Raw genomic sequence first — 19,458 nt, 5'->3', positions numbered from 1 at the left:
TGCAATGGGGATAATACCCAGCTGCATGTCTCACATGTATAGTCTAATACCTATAAATATCCAATGCTGTTCACAGGATTTTGTATATATGGGGAAACTGGTCATATCTACAGAGCTGAGTATGCAATTCTAGAACTACACCTCCCTACATTTGTGAGGGCACTCTATTGAGAAAAACAGTTTAAGTAGTTGACTGGAATTAGTATTTTTCCATGTCAGCTTTTGTTATACAATACTTAGATCTGGCATATTATTCATTCTGCTTGAAAATTGCATTCAGTGAGCATAGGTTGTTTGAGACCATAGGTTGTTTGCAAAACAAAGTGCATGATCATTAGGAATACAGTCAGTTAATGGACATAAGGTGTCAATCTTTGTTAATGCAGAAAAGGTTTGTTTTCCTAGGAGTTGTTCCAAGAATGAGGGAAGAGATTTTTTAGCAGTGTAGAAGCTATTGGTAAACAGCCACAGGGTATTGATTTGTATCTTGCTTCTAGTATTTGAGAATACTAGCAAGCTAAAAATGAACTGGGTTCTTGGTCCTGTTTAGTGAATCCATCCTAGATTGGAATTAAGTATTTCTAATATGTTTTCTCTAGATATTTTTATGATCCCATTTCAGAAATTAGCTGTGTGTTTGTACTGCTGATTTGGTAGCATATTTCTTGTAATCCTTCTGTAAAGGTGAAGGAAATGTTCTTTAACTAAAGAGAAAGGTGAAACGGGCTTTCTGTCAGTGTGATTCTCTAATCATTCCAAATTTTTAACCTTTTTCTGGGGCTTGTTCACATTCTGGTTACTACTTCTTTGGAATGCTTCATTTATCATGTTCCCTTAGCTTCTGGGCAAGAATTAAGTTATGTTACTACGTTTCAGTTTCTTCTGTTCTTCTGGTTTTTTCCATGCAATTTCATCCAGTAAAGTCCCACCCAGCCTGGGGAAGGATGTGGAGGGAGGACCTGGGTCTTTCTGTTTCCAACCATTATGGACTTGAAGAACAGTAATTCCTAAAATGTGCTGTCAAGTTTTTATAAATATATTTACATAAATATGTACTTTACATTTTTGAGTTTGACAGTAATTTTGCTTTAATTGGAAGAGACACCAAGAGTGTACAGTGTTAGAAATCATGTGGATGAAAATAGCAGTGCTGTTGATAATAGCATGTTTAATTGTAGTAAGTCCTTTAAAAAGGAAAGAAAACAAATGTCACCTCAATGAGGAGATAATATAGTGGAATATAAAGGATATTTTAATCTTTTGCCAACTTCTAATTGTTCAGATGAGCAAGTATCCTTTTGTATGCTTACTTCTGCCAAAATGTAAACAAAAAGTATGCGCCTTATAAATAAGCAAACTTCAAATTTCATTTCAGAAGTCTTAGGTTAGCCTCTTCATTTGGTTACCAAAATGTAGGAGATTTTTTATGACTGTCTTCCTTTAATCTTCCCTGCAAATGTTTTTTTCAAAGTCTTTTGAAATGTTTAGATTCATTTATACCTCTGTAAACAAAAACACTTTCACAGGAATGAGAGGGTTTGGTTGAAGGTTTATGTAATACACTTTTATTTCAAATCTCACAATCGTTCACCATGGTATGAGTGGCTTTTAGAGCACTGAGAGTAGGCAGTGTGTCTGTATGCTGTAAATCTTCTATAGTGATGAAATATTTTCCTTAGTACTCATTTTCAGTAATTTAAAAGCTCAATCCTTAAGTTTAGCCCTGCTGAGCTTGGAGCTAAATGCATAACAGCATCCAGAAACACTTCTATCACCAGCTGCAGCTCTGTGACCCCACTTTTAGTACTGCATCCAGCTCTGTGGTCCCTTCTAGGGATGCAGCACCTCCCCTGGGAGAAAAGCCTAAGGGAATTGGGATTGTTCAGCCTGGAGAAGAGAAGGTTTCAGGGTGACCTAATTGCAGCCTTTGAGTACCTGAAGGGAGCTTGTAAGATGGAGAAAGACTGCAAAAGTATGTGGTGACAGTACAAATGGCTTCAAACTGAGAGTAGGTTTAGACTAGATATTAGGAAGAAATTCTTTACTGTGAGGGTGATGAGGTACATCAGAAATATTCTCAGACCCAAGAAAAAGCCAACAGTAGATTTGTTGGAAATGAGCTAAATTAAGTCATGAGTTTGGAGTGTTTATGGTTTATTTAAGGTTTGCTTGATTAACAGTGTAATCTGAGCCTGAATCAGAACTCTCCATTTGCCCGAAGTTATCTAAGTAGTTGGAATATTTTTCCCCTGCAGCATTGAAATAATGCTCTTTTAAATTAACTACATTTGAAACATTACTAGCAAAGTAAATTGTTGCTTAATTAGTGTGCTTTATTGCAGTTACTTTCTAAATGAAAGTTCTCTCATTAGATACTGGCATTTTACTTATATCAAATCTGGAAAATGAGGGTTTGTATAAAATTAGGTGGTTAACCTCAACACCTGCTTTCCTGCAGGTGAGACCAGAACAACTGTAATTAAACTCTAACTCTGCAGAAATATTATTTTCCTTTTATTTAACTCTTGCATGTCATATTTTTTCATATCATCATTGCTCCCTGTGATTACTTTCTGGGAATCAGGTAATGCTTCACTCAGTGAAGCCAAGTAAACTAAGTCAGTATATTGCATCTGTAGAAGAGCAGGGACATTCTGCAATTCAAATCTAATTTTGTAAGTCTCATGCATGTGGGATTTTGTGTTTATATATGGTGTCCAATGTTACTGTTAGAACACTAAAAATTTATGGCCCTTGATTCAAACCAAGACAACAGGTAGAAGATGCCTTAGCATGATATCACAACAGGGTAAGTAGGGTGTCAAACATTCTACTTCAGTGTAAGTTCTTGGTTATATTTCAGATACTGTAGCAAAATCAATTATTTTTTAAGTGGATCCTAGTAATTTATTCTGTTAATATATACTACTGGATTAGCATCCTACTTTGACAGACGTTAATGTTTCTTAAAAATTTTAGCTGGCTTAGGTTAAGTTTGAATAATTATTTTTCTTTTATCAGTGATACTTGGTGAATGTATTCACACAGTAATTTGTAAGGAGGGCAAAGAGGGCAATTAAACAATTTGAAATTAAATGACTAATATTAATAGCTGACACCTGGTGTCTGTTCAGAAATCAACAAGAATGTAATCTTGCATAATATTCATAATTTTTGTCAGAACAAAAAGTTTAAGAAGACTGTACAATACACTGTATAAACTGTTCTCTGATTTTCCATAATATGTCTTGAACAGGAAGCATCTTAAGTTCTCTTCCTTGTTTATATAAGATAAATATTTAGTTTCAAAAGCATGTTGCATTTCATACAATTGGAAGAATGTAAAATCTTTGCATTAGTGTACAGATAAATTGTGGGTTGTGGAAAATATACTCATTATAATTTTTTTTTTCATATACTGGAGAAATCCACCACTTGTCTGAAAACAGATCTTATTCACATCAACTTAGCTTTTAGAATGCTTGAGGTATATTGATTGAGCTACTAACTGCCTAGTTGACCAGTTCTAAATTTTATTATAAACTAGATATTAGTAGTTTCTTACTTCATTTTAAACTTTACATTCAGTCTAGATAATCTTATTCTGTTCTTATTCTGGTTCCAGCTTTATTTCAGGTAGAACATGAGTCAAAATATACACTGTGTAATTGTTTGTCTTCTTGACGTGTGTTTAAAAAACATTGCACATAATTTATTCTTTTTTTAAGGTAAAAACTCAAAAATTAAAAAAAACCTAATGGTGCTTCTTATTTAATTATTGCAGTAATGATGGCTGTGTCATATTGAATAGGAAATTAATGTCAGAAAGTCATAAGGTAAAGTGTCGTTGTAGGTAATTGAGTGATTTTTACAAATAAAAAAGGAAACTAATCTGAAACATTATTGAACGAATATGATGGAAAAGCTTGATTGATAGTGAAGCATTGTACATAATAAAATACTCTTAATTTCAGCATTTTGATATCTTTCCTTGACTTTAGGCAGAATATTTCAGAGGCTGAAGGTTTATTTTCATATTCCAGATCAACAGGTGTAAGAGGACTTCCAGGCTTACTAGAGTGCTCTTTTTTCAGTCTGATCACACTTTCTATAAATTTCCTAAGGCTTCAGTATTGTAAAATTTGAGTCTTTGTTCCCAGAAAATACATGTGTAATTGGAAGGACCAAAAAGCAACCAATCATTCTCTATTGCATGAATCATTTAACACTAGCAACTATGTCTTGTGACATAATAAAAAAAAGACTTTTGTTTTTGAAGATACCTTATAATATTTGATCTCATTTTTTAAAAATACATCTCTTGCATGTAATAAGTATATTTTAAATTTTTTAAAGCACAAGTGACAGTATTCTAAATTGTTCATGTTAAAAAATAAGTAAGTTGAATGATATGTTGAAGTGGTTTCATGACATCAGAGATTTATTCTTCTTGGCTAAGTTTGACAGTAGTGTTTACTTTTGAAATGGGAGCTTTCAATGGTTGTGTGGTTTTCTCTGAATTGCAAGGGCATTTCTGCGGCTAAAGAATTTATCTTGCCCCATCATTTAAAGAGACAATTTATCTGCTCGCTCTGTTGACTGCACAGCTGCAACCCGCTTGCAGTTGGTTTCAGAGACTTTACTAAGTCCATCTTCCAGCTAGAGATGCCAGGAGTAATCTGCTTGGAAAACAGTAATAGGTAGTTTAAAATTAAAAAACAGCATTTTGGCAGAACAGAACGAGTTTTCCTATAGCTTAGTTTCTGCATGTATTTCATAGTTACGACTCCCTAGCAATATAAAACAGAAAAACACAAGTTTTGAGCCTCTCTTAAAGTGTATTTTTCAAACCGTTTTTCACTACTATTACTACTGCAAGCTTTTCAAATTAGCTGATTCTATCAGAAAATGGTGTTACAAAGCCTTGCATCCTTGGATTCCTGTCTTTTGTTCCTGATCCCAGGTAACCCAGGTCCTCTCTGTTGCAGGTGCCTTCATTCAGCTTCCTTTCTTGGCCCCAACCCCCTTCATACCTTCGTGTCCCACCACTGTCTGCTGGCCTGGAAGGGCTTGTCTTGCTGGGGACAGTCATTTGTATGACTGACCAGCTGGCAGGTCAAAGGAAGATATCACTACTTTAATTAAGTTTTAGCTTTTCCTTAGCTGTAGATAAGGAGCAAAAAATAGTCAGGAGCTTCTCTTCTAACCAGTAACTTTTATATTCAAACAATTAAGACACGTTTCTTTGCCAGTTTTAAACTGGGACTGTCCCATAGGTTCTGAGCAGTGAAGGGGAACACGAGGAGACAGACATGGTGATTGCACAGCTCATGTTCCCTTACAGTTCTGTAGCTTTAGAGAGTCTTTCTTGATGGCTATTTGTGATGGTGGTTTGATGTGTTCAAGGCAACCAGGACAGCATTTAGAGGAAAGTTGAATCAAGTGGGAAGAGGAAAGAATCTAGTTTTCATTAATGTTGGTGTTTTCTGTGTTTGTGTGTTCACTAGTTCTTCATGGCAGTGCTGAGCCAGGAGTCAGCCAAGTGCCGTTCCTGTTTAGAGCGTGCTCTGTGCATGCTCATACCTGATTTTATTTTAGATGCAAAGTGCATATATATTTTTATTTTTAATGTGAAGTGCATTAGCAGAGAAAAGATTTCTGTAAAGGAAAAGGATTCTCTTGCAAAATCATAGCTATTCAAAGTTTGAAGGGACCCCACAAGGATCACAAGGTCCAACTCTTCAAGTGAAAGGCCCTTAAGGGATAGAGCCCACAACCTTGGCGTTAGTAGCAACATGCTCTGAGCAACAGAACCAGTTTCAGGTTAAATTTAATAATCAGTGCAGCCATAAATACTGTGGTCAGACTGCTGCTTTAGGACACAGACAATGCCAGTTTAACACACACTTTATTCAGCCTTTCCTTTGTGCAGTGGTAAGGTGATTTTTCCTGTTGAGTCTGTCCCTGCGGTAAATAGAGAATTCCAAAGCCAGTAATTCTGTCATGTTGCTCAAAGATGAAAGGCATGGACTCTGAAAATACATTTCATTTGGTATTGTGTTTTAGAACTTACTTGTTGGATGAGTACAGATCAAGGGAATTATGTGTCACTATACACAAAGCTGCTCCCAAGAGATGAGTTTGTTGTATGGAAATGTTCCTTCTAAGTAGCCATCTCTTTTCTCTCTCGATGCTTAGGCCTGCCATTAAGTTGTGGTATATGGTATTATTTGGGGTTTTTACAGGTTTTATTTTTGTTTGTTTGTTCTGGTGCTCCTGTGACAGATTCAATATCGTAACTTTTATTGAGGACAATCACAGCAAGGAACATTTTGTGTTAGTCTTTTTGCCTGTTTGACTCTGTTGTAGTGCTTCTTATTCTGTAAAGCAGTCTTTAAGCATTGGGCTGAAATATGTTTATGGCATAAAATACAGATTTTATACCATGTTTAAGTATATTCTTCCCCAAGCTGAGTGTTGTTAAAGGTAAAAAAATCATGAGCCTGACTGAAATTGTTGGTTATTGCTAGAAACCTTATGTCCGATTAACCCAGGTTTGTTTCTTAATTATTTTTGTTTTCAGAATTGGTAAAGGATTTCAAGGTGTCATGAAAAGGTGGGGATTTAAAGGTCAGCCTGCAAGCCATGGCCAGACAAAAACTCACAGACGACCTGGAGCAATATCAACCAATGTGAGGATTCTCATTTCCCATTAAAACATTCCAGTGTTTTTCTAACAACTTACTAGAACTGAACAAATGAACAGTAGCTGGCTGCCACACGTACTCTGTACTAGCAGGGAATCCCAGCAGCAAGGGAAGTTCAGAATCCTGTATAAGGAGCAATGCTGTTCTCTTAGGCCTCGATTTGTGAATATTCTGTACTGCTGGTAAATTCAAATATTTTAACTGAGCTAACTGGCATATTTTGTAATATAGTGAGATGAATAGTCTTAATACTTCAAAGAGAGTTCTAAGAAGCTTTTATCACAGCATTTATAGATTGGAATGGATTTGCCTGTTATTTTATCCTGCAGATATTGTACCATTCTTTGGAACCCTCGTTCCTTTTATCACCTTGCCTGGCATCTGTAGCTGCTTAATGAACTGATCCCCATAATTTAGTAGGGAATTATTCCCAGAAGTGTGTAAGCTTCTATACATTTCTAAGCAGAGTACAGTCATATCTTTACATTTCAAACTATAAATAATATTAGTATAAAAGCTTTTTGAAGAGGTTAATTTTAGGCTTTGTCTTACAAAAAGCTGTACAATATTTAAACTGAACTAAGAGGAATATTTTGCAAAGTAATTAAAATCAACTAAGTTATAGTAGTGAACATGAACTGTCTGTAAATTTCTTAGAGAAATTGAAATATAAAAAAGGATTAATAATGCTCAAGAGAATAGTAAAAGCAAAAAGGCAATAGTCAATGAAGTTAGAGTAATTGAGAGTGTAAAAGCATGCGTTACTGATTTATAGTTCTCAGTTTCAGCTAGCAAAAGAATTCTACATCTGGCTCTTGTTTTCACTGAAGAATGTAAATATTTGAACACTAAACAATATTTTAGCAGATGGTATTCATCATAACAAAATAACCCCAGTTTTCTTTAAATGAGAATTTCGTGAGCAGTAATGCTGCATGTAATTTCACAAAGTATATAGAATAAAAAATGGTGTTGGAAGTAGGTATAATGGAAAGGAAACAAGGTGAAAGGATGCAACAGGGGAAAAACAATGCCTTGATAGTACTTTCCCATCTATGGTTGACCATCTCAGACATTTTTGTAATCCAGAACTGTTCAGTAGAAAATCCTCTCCCTAGAACTGCATTGCAAATGATTTCACAAGAATTAAGAAATACCCCAGGAAACATTATTAATGAATAACAGAGAGGTGCAGGAAACAGATCCCTTGATAACAGTGTAGAATTAAAAATTGTTGTACTTGTTCCTGCCTTTTTCCCCACCTTTGTTGTCCAGTTTATGCCCAGCCAATCAAAATTTCATACAGAAACTAAGGAATTCTGGGGGATAGAATTAAAAATTCCACTCTGAAGAATACGTGCATTAAAAAAGATCCAATTGACATCAGTGTAAAAACTTTTTGAGTAGGGGAGGAGAGAAGTTACCATGTGTGTGTGTATATGTGTGTATATATAGTGTGTATGTGTATATATATATATATATGTATGTGTGTGTATATATATATATAAACATTAAAAAATCTTGTGATTTGGTCAAGTATTTCAGAACACATGTAGAGTAAACCTAACCTCTGGCAGGAGTTATTTAAAATGCTTATCAGGATTTGATTTTTTTGATACTATGTATTTTCAGCCTTGGAAATACCAGCATATTCTCTCTGGCGCACCTCTTGAGTTTGTAAGTGTACCTCTTGCAGTTAATATGGTGATTTTGGCCTTGTTTTTATCTAGAAAGCTGCCAAAGTTTATCGTGGAAAGAAAATGCCTGGTAAAATGGGTAACATCTACAGGACATCTTTTGGGTTAAAGGTGAGTTCTGGGTATACCAGCGCGTGGAAAAGGTGGTGGCATTGCCAGGCAGTGGTGTCCTGTCTGCCATCTCTGTGAGAATCCAGACAGCAGCATCTTGAAGTAAGCAAGCTGGAAAGACCAGAGTAGCAAATGTGTTCTCCTGTTTGCTTGTGGGTTACAGATAACTTATCTGAACATCCTTTGAGCTTGTTGTACCCTGGGAACTGGGATTTTGGGTGATGCTTCCACATTCAGTATATTTTTCACTATGTCCCTTGACTTCTGCCTTTGAAGAGGGAAAGCAGTCAGGCTTTTGGTGATTTCAGTTAATGTCTCCATGCCTATTCCATTGTTCGTACCCAGCCCAAATCTGAGTTGTTTGAAGCTCTGACTTGATCATGGCCTTTCACTTTCATGTGCAAAAAGAGGGTTATAGTTTCTGTCCCAATTCTGATTTGTACATAGCTACAGCAGCTGCTGAGCTATTAAGGCTATTCTGTCTCTGAAGGCAACCTCTGTCGTTTGCACAAAAAGCATTTTGACCTCTAGTTTGCCAAAAAAGTGCTGCTGTTGTTCTCAGTTTACTGCAGCTAATTTTTTGTAGCAGAAAATGTGTGTGTTCAGTTGAGCACCTGATTGAGTTAAGAAATTAACATACAGTAACAAGAACATTTTCATGAGAATGTTTGTTTTACTTTGTCACCTGTGATGTTTTTCAACATGTAGCTCTTAGAGGGAATAGAGACCTAGGAGCTTTGGTTGGTGTTACACTGATCAAAGGGCTACTTTACCAAATACAGCCTGATCACCAGCCCTTTAAAACTGTTTCAGCCTCTTGCATTTGGAAGCTTTGCACCCAGAGTGGCCTGTGAGTGAATTCTGTGGCAATTTTAGGCCTGTGCAAAACATCTTTCTTCCCCAGGGTATCGCAGCCAATTACTTAGTTTGGGCTTTGCTGGACTTCTGTTTATAAAACTGGGAATAGTCTCCAAACAGGACTCAGTGTTTGATTTTATTTTTTTCTTTCTCTTAGGTTTGGAGGATCAACACAAAACATGACATTATTTATGTAAATGGGTCTGTTCCAGGTCACACCAATTGTCTGGTGAAGGTATGTTTGCTAGTTTCAATACTATTATTAATGACTCCTAAGCTCTCTACAAATCAATTTACAAATGGAGAAACACTGGTAGAATGCACTTTTCATTTCTTCTGAGATGTCTTGTGCTGTTGAATCAAAGGGCAGTGGAATCAGTTCTGTGGAAGTGTGTGGTCAGCAGGGGCAGTGGGCATTCTGAATGGCTCAGTAGGGTGCTCTAAATGGCTCCTTCTTGTATTTGCATCCACGTATCTTATGATACAGCACAGTTGCTGAACCCTGTGATAAGTGTCTCCAGGCTGTGTCCGTCCCCTTCAAATGCTAACATGATCCTGTAACATGGTGGTGAGATTTCCAGAATGTTATACAAGTGTTATATTCATGAACAGAGATACACAGCAAATCCTGCTTTAGTGATTATTTAAAGCATTCCCATACCCAGTAGCAGTTACCTTTCCAAGAAGCAGTTGAGGTACAGGAAGAGACAGCTGGACTTCACAATAAAGATCTGAGTTCCCTTTGGAATCAGTATAAATGTGTCAGTGGTATTTTCTGTGGCAGGCTTCAGGATTAATTTCGAATTTTTTGGAGACTGTTTCATAGACAGTCTTGAAACAATAGAGTCTAGTAAGTGTTCTTATGATATAAATAATTCACATCAAAGCAAGAAAAGTATTTTTAAGGGTAGTTTTCAAAGTAGATTTTTCTTTCTAATTAGGTATATTTCACACACCTGCAAACACCATTTATGTGGAAGTTGTTTCCATTCTGACTGAATAGAGTGCAGGGTATCAAACGTCTTTGCTGTGAAGGAGTATGAAGAGTTTGGTATGCATGAACTTTCCTGTCCTCGGAAGTATTGCAGGGATTTAAATTATTCAGGACTTGAAAAGTTGAAGAGTTCGTCAAATTCAGATGTTTTCAAATAGTTCATTATCTTCTTCTATTTTACTGTGAACTGCCAGTTTTTGGTCTCTTACTTGTGGAGCAAAACTCTACGGCTACTGGGCCTTATGTACAGCAACCTTGCCTTCAAATAGGTGTTTTACCCATAGAAAAATTATGTTTCTCTCACTGCAAATAAGGCTTTTTTTCCTGGGCAAGGTATCTCTAAACTGTTTTGTTTTAATGTCCAGCCCAAGCCTGGGGAATACATTATACATTTCTCTTCCAGTATAGTGAAAATTGGTTAAGAGATGTCCAGGGAAAGTAGTTTTCAGGACAACTTCTGCAAAATTACTGGGCATGACATCAATTACCTAGAATTAAGAGTGTTGTGGCTTTTCATCTGTATATTGAACTGAATGACCTTTTCTTAACTGTGTTGAAAGTATTTTCTTCTAATCCTGAGGCATGAACCTGGTTGCTCAATGTCAGTCTGAAACTTAATTAAGTGGTAATTTATTTTAGGATGTTAGTTTTAAATTATAATGTATGCATACAAGCAGCATAATGTAGCTGAAAAATTGAGAAATGTTTGATGCTTGGCCTGTATTCTTTGATCTTAACAGTTCTCTTAAAGAAGAGTTAATGTTGAAAAATATTGTGCATCTTGTTACCCTAGTCATGCTGTTAAAATCCACACTTGGTGGCAAATGCAGGTACACATCTCCCATGTTCTATCTGTAAGGATGCAACATCTTACGAAGCGACTGAATATAGTACCTGTTTTTACCAGATTATAACTTATTCTAATTAGACTCAATAATATTTTATTTCTGATTTTAAGTGAGTTAAGAAAACAAACATATATTACACACCTGTAATAAAAATTTTCAAAATTTGTTTTTCAAAACAAAGCTGTGTGTGTTAATAGTGCACATTCTTATGTACACCATGAGGATCCCATTCAAACAAATCATTCTTCTCTTGCTGATCAGACACTGCACACTCTACTTGGAGAAGAACATACATGGGAAGAATGAAGCTTTTTTTTCCCTTAGAGCTCCTTGCTTAAGATAATAGAATATATGAAAGATCTTGACCAAAGTGCTCCAGACTCAAGCTTTGATGATATTTAATAAGTAGCACTGTTTGAGATAAAGACTCAGCAGTAGGTATTATCGCTATTAAGAAATAGGTTTCCAAAAATTGCTTCCAGTCTTATTTGGAGATTGAAGTCAGTATATAGTAACGAATATTTCATTCCAGTTCCTTGAGCTGTTGGATCCATTCTGTGGCTTTTTCCTTGCATGAGCCATGTGAAATAAATTGCATTCATTTTTTCCCTTATTTTTTCAAATATATCTGTGAAGAGTAGACAGGGCTTTAATTATAAAATCAGATAAAGCAAAACTATTTGTTTCTCTGATTTCTGGGATTTTTTTTCTCCATTAATCTTGCTGCACTCATCTGTGGTGTTTTGAGCTTGCCTTTTGCCTTTCTTCTAGGGTGTTTTCTTGTTTGCTTATAGGCATCGACTTCCAATATATGGTTGTATATTTGTTTGGATTTGTAATTGGGGAGAGGAATTATGGGATATTAGCTGTTGTAATTACTGTTCATTCCACTAAATACCTGCCTGTAATTAAGTAAGAATAATATCTAGGGAATTTGAATCCATCTGTCTTTGAGCTCCAGAGTGAAATATTGTGAAATAACACTTTCTTTTTTGTGTGCCTCCAAGGGGAAAGCATTTGTGTTCAGTATCCACTCTGTGTTGCCTGGTAACCATTAAAACCATAGTGCACCTTTAAAGCATATATTTATTTCGTATGTTGTATTTTTGGAAACTTCGTGCATCAGCATGCTATTCAGACAGAGATAAAGCACTTAAATTTTTCAAGTTTTGTTTTCAGCAGAATAAAATTGCAGAATACTAGGATTGATGGATTCCTGGTTTTAATTAGAATCAGCTTTCATTTGATATTGTACATTGAAGTATGCAGATAAATAACTGACATCAGTAATGTTTCTAGCTAACTGGGAAACTAATGAAAAATGCTTACTTTAGCATGGATTTCTTTCTCAATTGCAAAGTCTGATAAAATTAAAAAACTTTAGGAGGGTGCTGAAATGCACAGAGTTCCTCTGTTACAAGAGGAACATTGCAGAGTGAGCAATTGTAAAATTTGTGTGTTGGGCCTATCAAGATTGCCTACCTCAGGAAACATCTGTTTCTTTCTGGGGTATCTTCTTACATCCCAGGCCCTAGAGTTACCATCTGTAACAGCTTTCTCTTTTCTAAAGGTTATTACCAAAAAGTTCTCTTTTGTCATTAAAGAGAGATGCACAAGACTTAACTCCTTTTTTAAGTAGATGCCTTATAGTGGAGGGTAATATAGTATATTATAATTCACGATGTTATGCTTTGTCTTGGATAGTGTTTTATACCTGCCCTAATTTTAAGGCAGCTGATTTTCTTAAGATATTCAGTGTTGATCACTTTGAGTATATCATGTGTAGTGCAGGCAGAAATTCTGGCAAATCCTGTAGCCCATAGGAGTTACTTTGCAAGTCGATGCTGAACTGATGTGTTTGTATGCTAGACCTGAGTTCAGCTGAGGTATACAAGTTGCTTTAGTATGATGCTCCACTTGAGCTACTAACTTGAGTCTTGAGATTCCTTATTTTTGTGGGTTTTTTAGTTTTTTAGGGGTTTTTTGGTGTTGTTGTTTTGGGGTGTATTTTTTGTTTTATTTTTTTTTAAGAGAGTATGTAGGGATTTGCATCCTACTTATTTTGTATCACACTTCCCAGTGTTACTGTGCTGTGTTTCTAGTTGTGATGCTTGGGTTGGGTGCACTCTGCTCAATTTGAGGACATGCAGGGATAGTATGATGCCTTCAATTATTTCATGTTTTCTGTCCTGTTCCTTGGGCCTCATTCACAGAGCTTTGTGGCAGTCTGGGGGGGATTTGTATGGTTGGGTTATTTTTTAAGACAAAATAAGACTGGTAAGAAATGGGTATAATTCTTGGGTTCAATTTTTATGTCTAGCTTCAAAAATAGCAGGGAAGCTGACTTAGGTGATGTATGTCACTTTGGGAGCTTATTTCTAATCGTTTTCTATATAGTTTGCATTCTTTGCTGTGGTTGCTATACAGCCTGAAGCTCTGTTAAAATACAGATGTGAGTTGTGACTAAAATAAACATTAAAAACTGATGCTTAAGACCACATTAAGCCTTTTTGGTGATAGATTTCTGAGTTTGTTTATACTGCCCATTATGCTGTCAATATAGGGAGCATACACAAGTGCAGTTTATTGTCTGCAAAAGCCTTTATGACTGTTCTAAAGATTTAGTGACAAAAACCCAACCAGCTCCAATTTCAGCTTTCTCTATTTTTTTTCTCTATTTTTCTAGCTAAAATGACCTGTCAGAGAATACACTGTAGTAGTTAGACCATTATCTGTATATCACATCTATCTATAGTATACTTTACTGTAATATATAGTGCTATTAACATAGCAATTGAGTAAGCCAAGCATTTATTATTCGAGGTATACAGCAAACGCTTTTATGGATTGCAGTAACAGTTTGGACTATGAGCTTCATTCCTTGTGTGGATGAGAGGCAAATTCACTGGATTGTAGTAGCACAGCAAGAAAACTTACTCCTTTGTTAGGAATGTTCTCAGAACGTTACTAGGAGAGCAGGAAGAGCTGTGCTGTGTGACCTGCACTTTTGTGTGTGCATGCTTATACAGACAAGTGTAGCTGCTGCTCCACACCAGTGAACACCTTTATACTGTTGTAAAATTATTGTTCAGTAATCTGAGTTAAGAGATACAGGAAACCTTTGGTATACTGAGCCCTTCATAAATGTAAAGGGAGTAATTAAGTAATTCTCTTGAGAAGACAGATAAATCATATCATATTTTAGTTGGTAATCAATACTTTCAGGTGTAAAATAGAGTTCTTCCTTTAAATAGGAATGATAATGATAATATCTGTTAATAGAATAACATCTAACGTTTTTAAATTTCAAGAAAGAGTTTCATTTCATTTGGAAGTAATGCTCTAAGATGGCATTTCTTTGCTTTAAATTGCATTTGAAAGCTATGAATGTAGAAAATGATGGAAAAAGAGCAGTAGTTTCACCAGTCAAAAGGAACACTGCATCAATTATACTAATCAAAAAAAGAGCATATCAGAAGAAAACTGTTTTAACATCAGATGTGGCCTGTGCTTCTGGGATCTGTCAAGCTTCTGAGGAGTTTGGAAGGGGCAAAATGAAACAGTGTTGTACTTCCTCTGGGAGCAACAATGGTCTGTTGGAGATGTTTCATGAGACTCTTGAAACTATTTTAAGAATTCTCCATATCACACTGGAGGTACTCTGTCTAAAATGCCCCTTGGCATTAATATGTAATTCATACAATGTTATAAGGTCTGGGCAGAAATCTTAAAATTATTTAGGTAAACTAATGCAGGACTAAGATTAGACTTGGATTTGCCTTCAGAGAATATGTCTTACTGTTAAATCCTGTCATAAGAAATTGTTTTAAGAAGAAATGGGAAAAAAAATAGGAGGAAAACAAGCATTTCAATTCCTTTCATTTTCTGGGTGTCCAGAACTGCCGGCAGTGACACAGCCCGTATGTAACAGCACATACTATTTCATTGTGAAAATAATCAAAATTAACAAAAACTAGGCATGAAAAACATTTAAATAAGGTTTACATGAAACGAGTAAGTTATCATAAATAAAATAATTTATTCTAATCTTTCTAATACTAACTCATATAGGGATCATGACAGATTTTGCTGTTGACAGAGAAAGCTTTCAGTGTATAATAGGATTAGAGAGTAAAGGAGAAATTAACAAGGGAAAAATAATAGACAACCAGTGAAGCAATTAAAATGTTGTTTCATATACTAAAAGAAACAGCCACAACATATTGAAATGGAAAGATGACATCTCTGAAGATGACATCCTTCAGGTGCCATTGGTGAAGCTGTCTGACTGTTTCTTTTAAACTTAGTGGTGCTGGAACTGCAGCAAAAGTCTGTGGACTTGGACCTCAGTCTAGTTCATTCCAGCTAGATATGCAGTGTAAATTGGGAGCTACAGGTCTGGCAGTTCATAAGGCTGTAGAGAACACTTCTGGTAGAAGAGCAATGTTCTACTTGAAAAGCTACTTAGCCATACTAACCAGAGAAACATCTTGAGCCCCCCATTCTTAGCAAAAGGCTTTCTTTTGTTTATCAAGCCTGCCCTTAAAAAAATATTGGAATGTCAAATTTATTGTATGTACCATCTGCAGGAATCCTCATGGATTTTGGGAAAGGTTCAAGTAATAGTAGATATGAATTTGGTAAATACAGTGCTGTCAGAACAGAGCATTAAATGGGCATAAATTTTTTAAATTTAATTTTTGGCATAAATCAGAATTGTCCTATGTGAGGTCTTTGTCCAACCAAGTAAGAACAAGCATCCCATTCTTTAAAAGCCCACCAAAAATTAAGAGGAAGAGCTTATCTTCTCTCTACTAAAATTTTGTCTAATCTATTGGCACTTTTTTTTTAATCCACTTGAGTATAGTGCCTGAAGAGGATTATTACAGCTCAGGAGAAAGATGATATGTAACAATATAGAAAAGAATAATTAAATTTTAAATCAAATTTAAGAATTTCTAGCTCTTTTTTTTTTTTATTCAGAGATACCAGCCTTCTATCTGCTACTGCAGACAAACTGCTTTTTGCTGATAATACTAAGTACTAATTTACCTCATAAATTGGAATTTCAGGGGCTAGATTTTAAATCTTTCCACATGTAGAGAGGTCAGTAAAAGAATTTCTCTCTGGCACCACTCTTCTTCAATTCAGCTGTCTTAGAGGCTCATGTTCAACAAACTTAGGTACTGATTCCTGAGTGGAGAATTTTAGATGTTTAACTCTGCAGTCACTGACCAGCTGTGCAATAGCCAGAGGGATTCAGTGCAGCACATGCACATATCTTTGCAAAATTAGTTACCATAATTAGTTTTCATCACAAATACAAATGCATGTCTTGTTTGTTGAAGAGGTTATTACACTGCATAATAGAACTTGGAATGTCATGTAGGACCATACTGTGAGAAATAAGCACTGTTTAAACAAGCTATACTTCTATTTTTAATAACATTTTAAAATACTGAACAATTAATTCAGAGGAGTGGGTTTTGATTCACTGTAATGACAAATACTCTTAGGATTTTTTTGTTTGTTTAGTTTTTCTGATTTTTAAAATCTCTTTATGGATGAGTACAAAATGTTAAATTCAATACCTAGGGTTGATATTAAAGTTACTGGTGATTATACCTGCAATTCTTTAAATAAGTGGAATGTGAATGCTGTTGGGTTTTTCTTATACATGCAAGCTGAGTTCTTTAAATTCTAGTGTATCACTGTCTAGAAATCTTCTGTAAGATTTATTAACCCTACTCTCCCCATTCCTGCTTTTCAGGTCAGAGATAGCAAATTGCCTACTTACAAGGACTGCAATAAAAACCCTCCATTCCCTACATTTTTTGCTGATGGAGATGAAGAACTGCCAGAAGACCTTTTTGATGAGGAGATTTTCCAGTTCACAAATCCATCTGTCACATTCGCATAATATTCCTCACATCTTTGAAAACACAGTTTTGTTATTTTCATGTACATTGCAACGTTTTATAAAAGTAAACCTATGAATTGCAGTCTGGCCAACTGACCTTAAACACTTCAGGTATTGCCATTTTGGTCAGGTAATCAGGTCAGTCTCAAGCCTGTACTTAAAGCAGCAGGTGAGTCTGATGGACAGGTTGTAAAGCACACTGAACTGTATCTTCAGTGACCTTTTGTCCTCTGCCCCAGGCTGTGAAAACCTACACAATCCTGAAAAACTGTTGTTTTGAAGATGGTTCTAGTTCATTTTCTGAACGTGAACAAATTCTGTTTCTCTTTTATGTAAAGTATACTGGGCAACTCTGATCAATCAGAAAAAGGTTCCAAATCTGCATTGGCATCCGAGGTGGGGAGGATCCATGAAGAGTAATCCAAAATAAAACAAGAAAATACGTGAGCATTGTTTTGCAGAATGAGCTTGTTTTGCTTCCTTCTTTTATCCGGATCTCTTTCTCTCCTTTTGCCCTTGTGGTGTTTAATGTAGCAGATGCCCAACAGATTTTCTAGAGGGAGGGTGATGGTGGCCTTGTGTAGGGTGAGGGAGTGTTTGGGTGGAGAACATTTGGTAACAAAGCAGCACTAGGACTGCCTGTTTGTTGCCTTTGTAACAGCTTGGTTTGAACTTCACAAGAGGGTCCCTTGAATGCTCTCTGGAGAAGTCTCTGTGTATCTACCATGGTCTTTTGTATTGGATTCTTATGCTGTTACAGGAGAGCTATTTCCAGGGAAAGAGACCAAATGTGAGGCATTTGTCTTTATGATAGTGCTCATTTTTCTCTTCTATCCCACTTTTCAGTAGCAGCTGGGATCATGCCCCTTCTGCTTTTCATTTTGCATAATTTACTATTTATAAGTTTGATCTTTTGGATTCTGTAAATCTTCTCCTGTACAGAGGTACCTTCATAACCGTCAGTGCCATCTGAGCATTTTACTTACAAACAGTGCAGTAGTTCAAGAATTTGCATGCACTGTTACCGTTAATACCCTGACAGTGCTGTCTGCTCATCTTTGCAGCTTCATCACAAACTGTGAGCTCAAAGGAAGCCACAGTTTTATGGAAGTACATTTAGTTGAGCTTTGTATCAGATAATATTTCAGTGTGGGGAAAATCAACAAAGTACTTCAATTCCTGTTTCTTTGGTAAGAGAACTTTTCCCTTTCTGGCGTAAAAAGTGAAATTCCAATCATCTGACCATATTGCTCCAGGGAATGGCTGCAGCCATTCAGGGAATACTGTAGTTAATGTTGCTTTCCATTTGTTCAGTTTTAAAGTTTCTGTTGAAGCCAATATTCTGCCAGAGTAATCTCTGCAGTTTTGATTTTGAAATGTATACTGGGTGTGAGTTGTATGATTTTTTGAGATGCTGCTTATTCAGGTCCAATTTTTACTGAAATGTGCAGGTGAAAACTTTTCCATCTTTATCAAGAGTGCTTGAACATCAAAGACAAGAGCTTTCATAGCTCAACTGCAGGCTGATGTCCCAAAGTTTTTTCTGTAGAGCAGGTGCAGAATGAGATGGGTAAGATCTGCTGATGTGAGCTCAGAGTAGTGCAACTCAGATTGAAACAAACTTCCATCAGGCATTGGAAGGCTTATGGTGGGTGTTTTAATATTTCTTATTGGTCTCATCTCTTGTTTTCTGCTCTTCTGAGTAAAGAGGGGACTTTGAGTTGAGAACACCAGGCTGAATTTATTTCAAGGAGCAAAATTGTTCGTAAGTGTAATGACACCAAATACTTTAAGCCCACCTACAAGTTTGTTCTTAGAAAAGGGTAAGGATGTTGAATGAACTATTTTTAGACATTATCAAAGGTGTTGAAGCTGAATACTTTTTCTTCGTTATGGCCAAAAGTTGTGGCTAATGGAGATGTATTTTTAAGCTTCAAATAAAAGACAAAATTAGGCAAATTTCAAGTCCTCATGTCTTAGATGAGCCAACAGTTTCTCATGCAAAAGGATGTGTTAATTTTTGTGAAAAGGCAGACCAAGGACTCTGTTGCAAGTAGATGTATCTGTGTGTTTTGTTGCTGTGTCTGAGTAATGACAGTGTAGAGCCATCAGGCAGCATTTTCTCAGACAAGCAACAACAGCAACAAAAATAAGTTCTTCCTTATTACATGTAGTTACTTAGGAAGAAGGACCTGAACATGTTACCAGGGGTCTGAATCCTGTAGGACAAAATCCTACCCAATGTTAGGAGTTGTTATGCTGCCCAAGGAAGTAATAAGTAATCACTGGCAAGCTCTGCTACCAGTGCCATAACTTGTGAAGG

At 36.1% G+C, this 19,458-nt stretch overlaps 1 protein-coding gene across 1 annotated transcript in view; it reads left to right on the top strand.

Moving 5' to 3' along the window:
* Window positions 1–17,598, top strand: part of MRPL3 (mitochondrial ribosomal protein L3) — a 28,162-nt gene extending 10,564 nt beyond the window's left edge. The window contains exons 7-10 of the mRNA XM_077782137.2: window positions 6,584–6,692; window positions 8,438–8,515; window positions 9,531–9,608; window positions 16,986–17,598. Coding sequence (XP_077638263.2) covers window positions 6,584–6,692; window positions 8,438–8,515; window positions 9,531–9,608; window positions 16,986–17,135 — 415 coding nt within the window. The 3' untranslated portion in view covers window positions 17,136–17,598. The remainder of the gene's footprint in view (window positions 1–6,583; window positions 6,693–8,437; window positions 8,516–9,530; window positions 9,609–16,985) is intronic.
* The last annotated feature ends 1,860 nt before the right edge of the window (window positions 17,599–19,458 follow it).

This window comes from Lonchura striata, chromosome 2 (genome assembly GCF_050655825.1).
Source record: "Lonchura striata isolate lonStrDom1 chromosome 2, ASM5065582v1, whole genome shotgun sequence".
NCBI lineage: Eukaryota > Metazoa > Chordata > Aves > Passeriformes > Estrildidae > Lonchura > Lonchura striata.
This window is presented reverse-complemented; position numbering and strand designations above follow the sequence as displayed.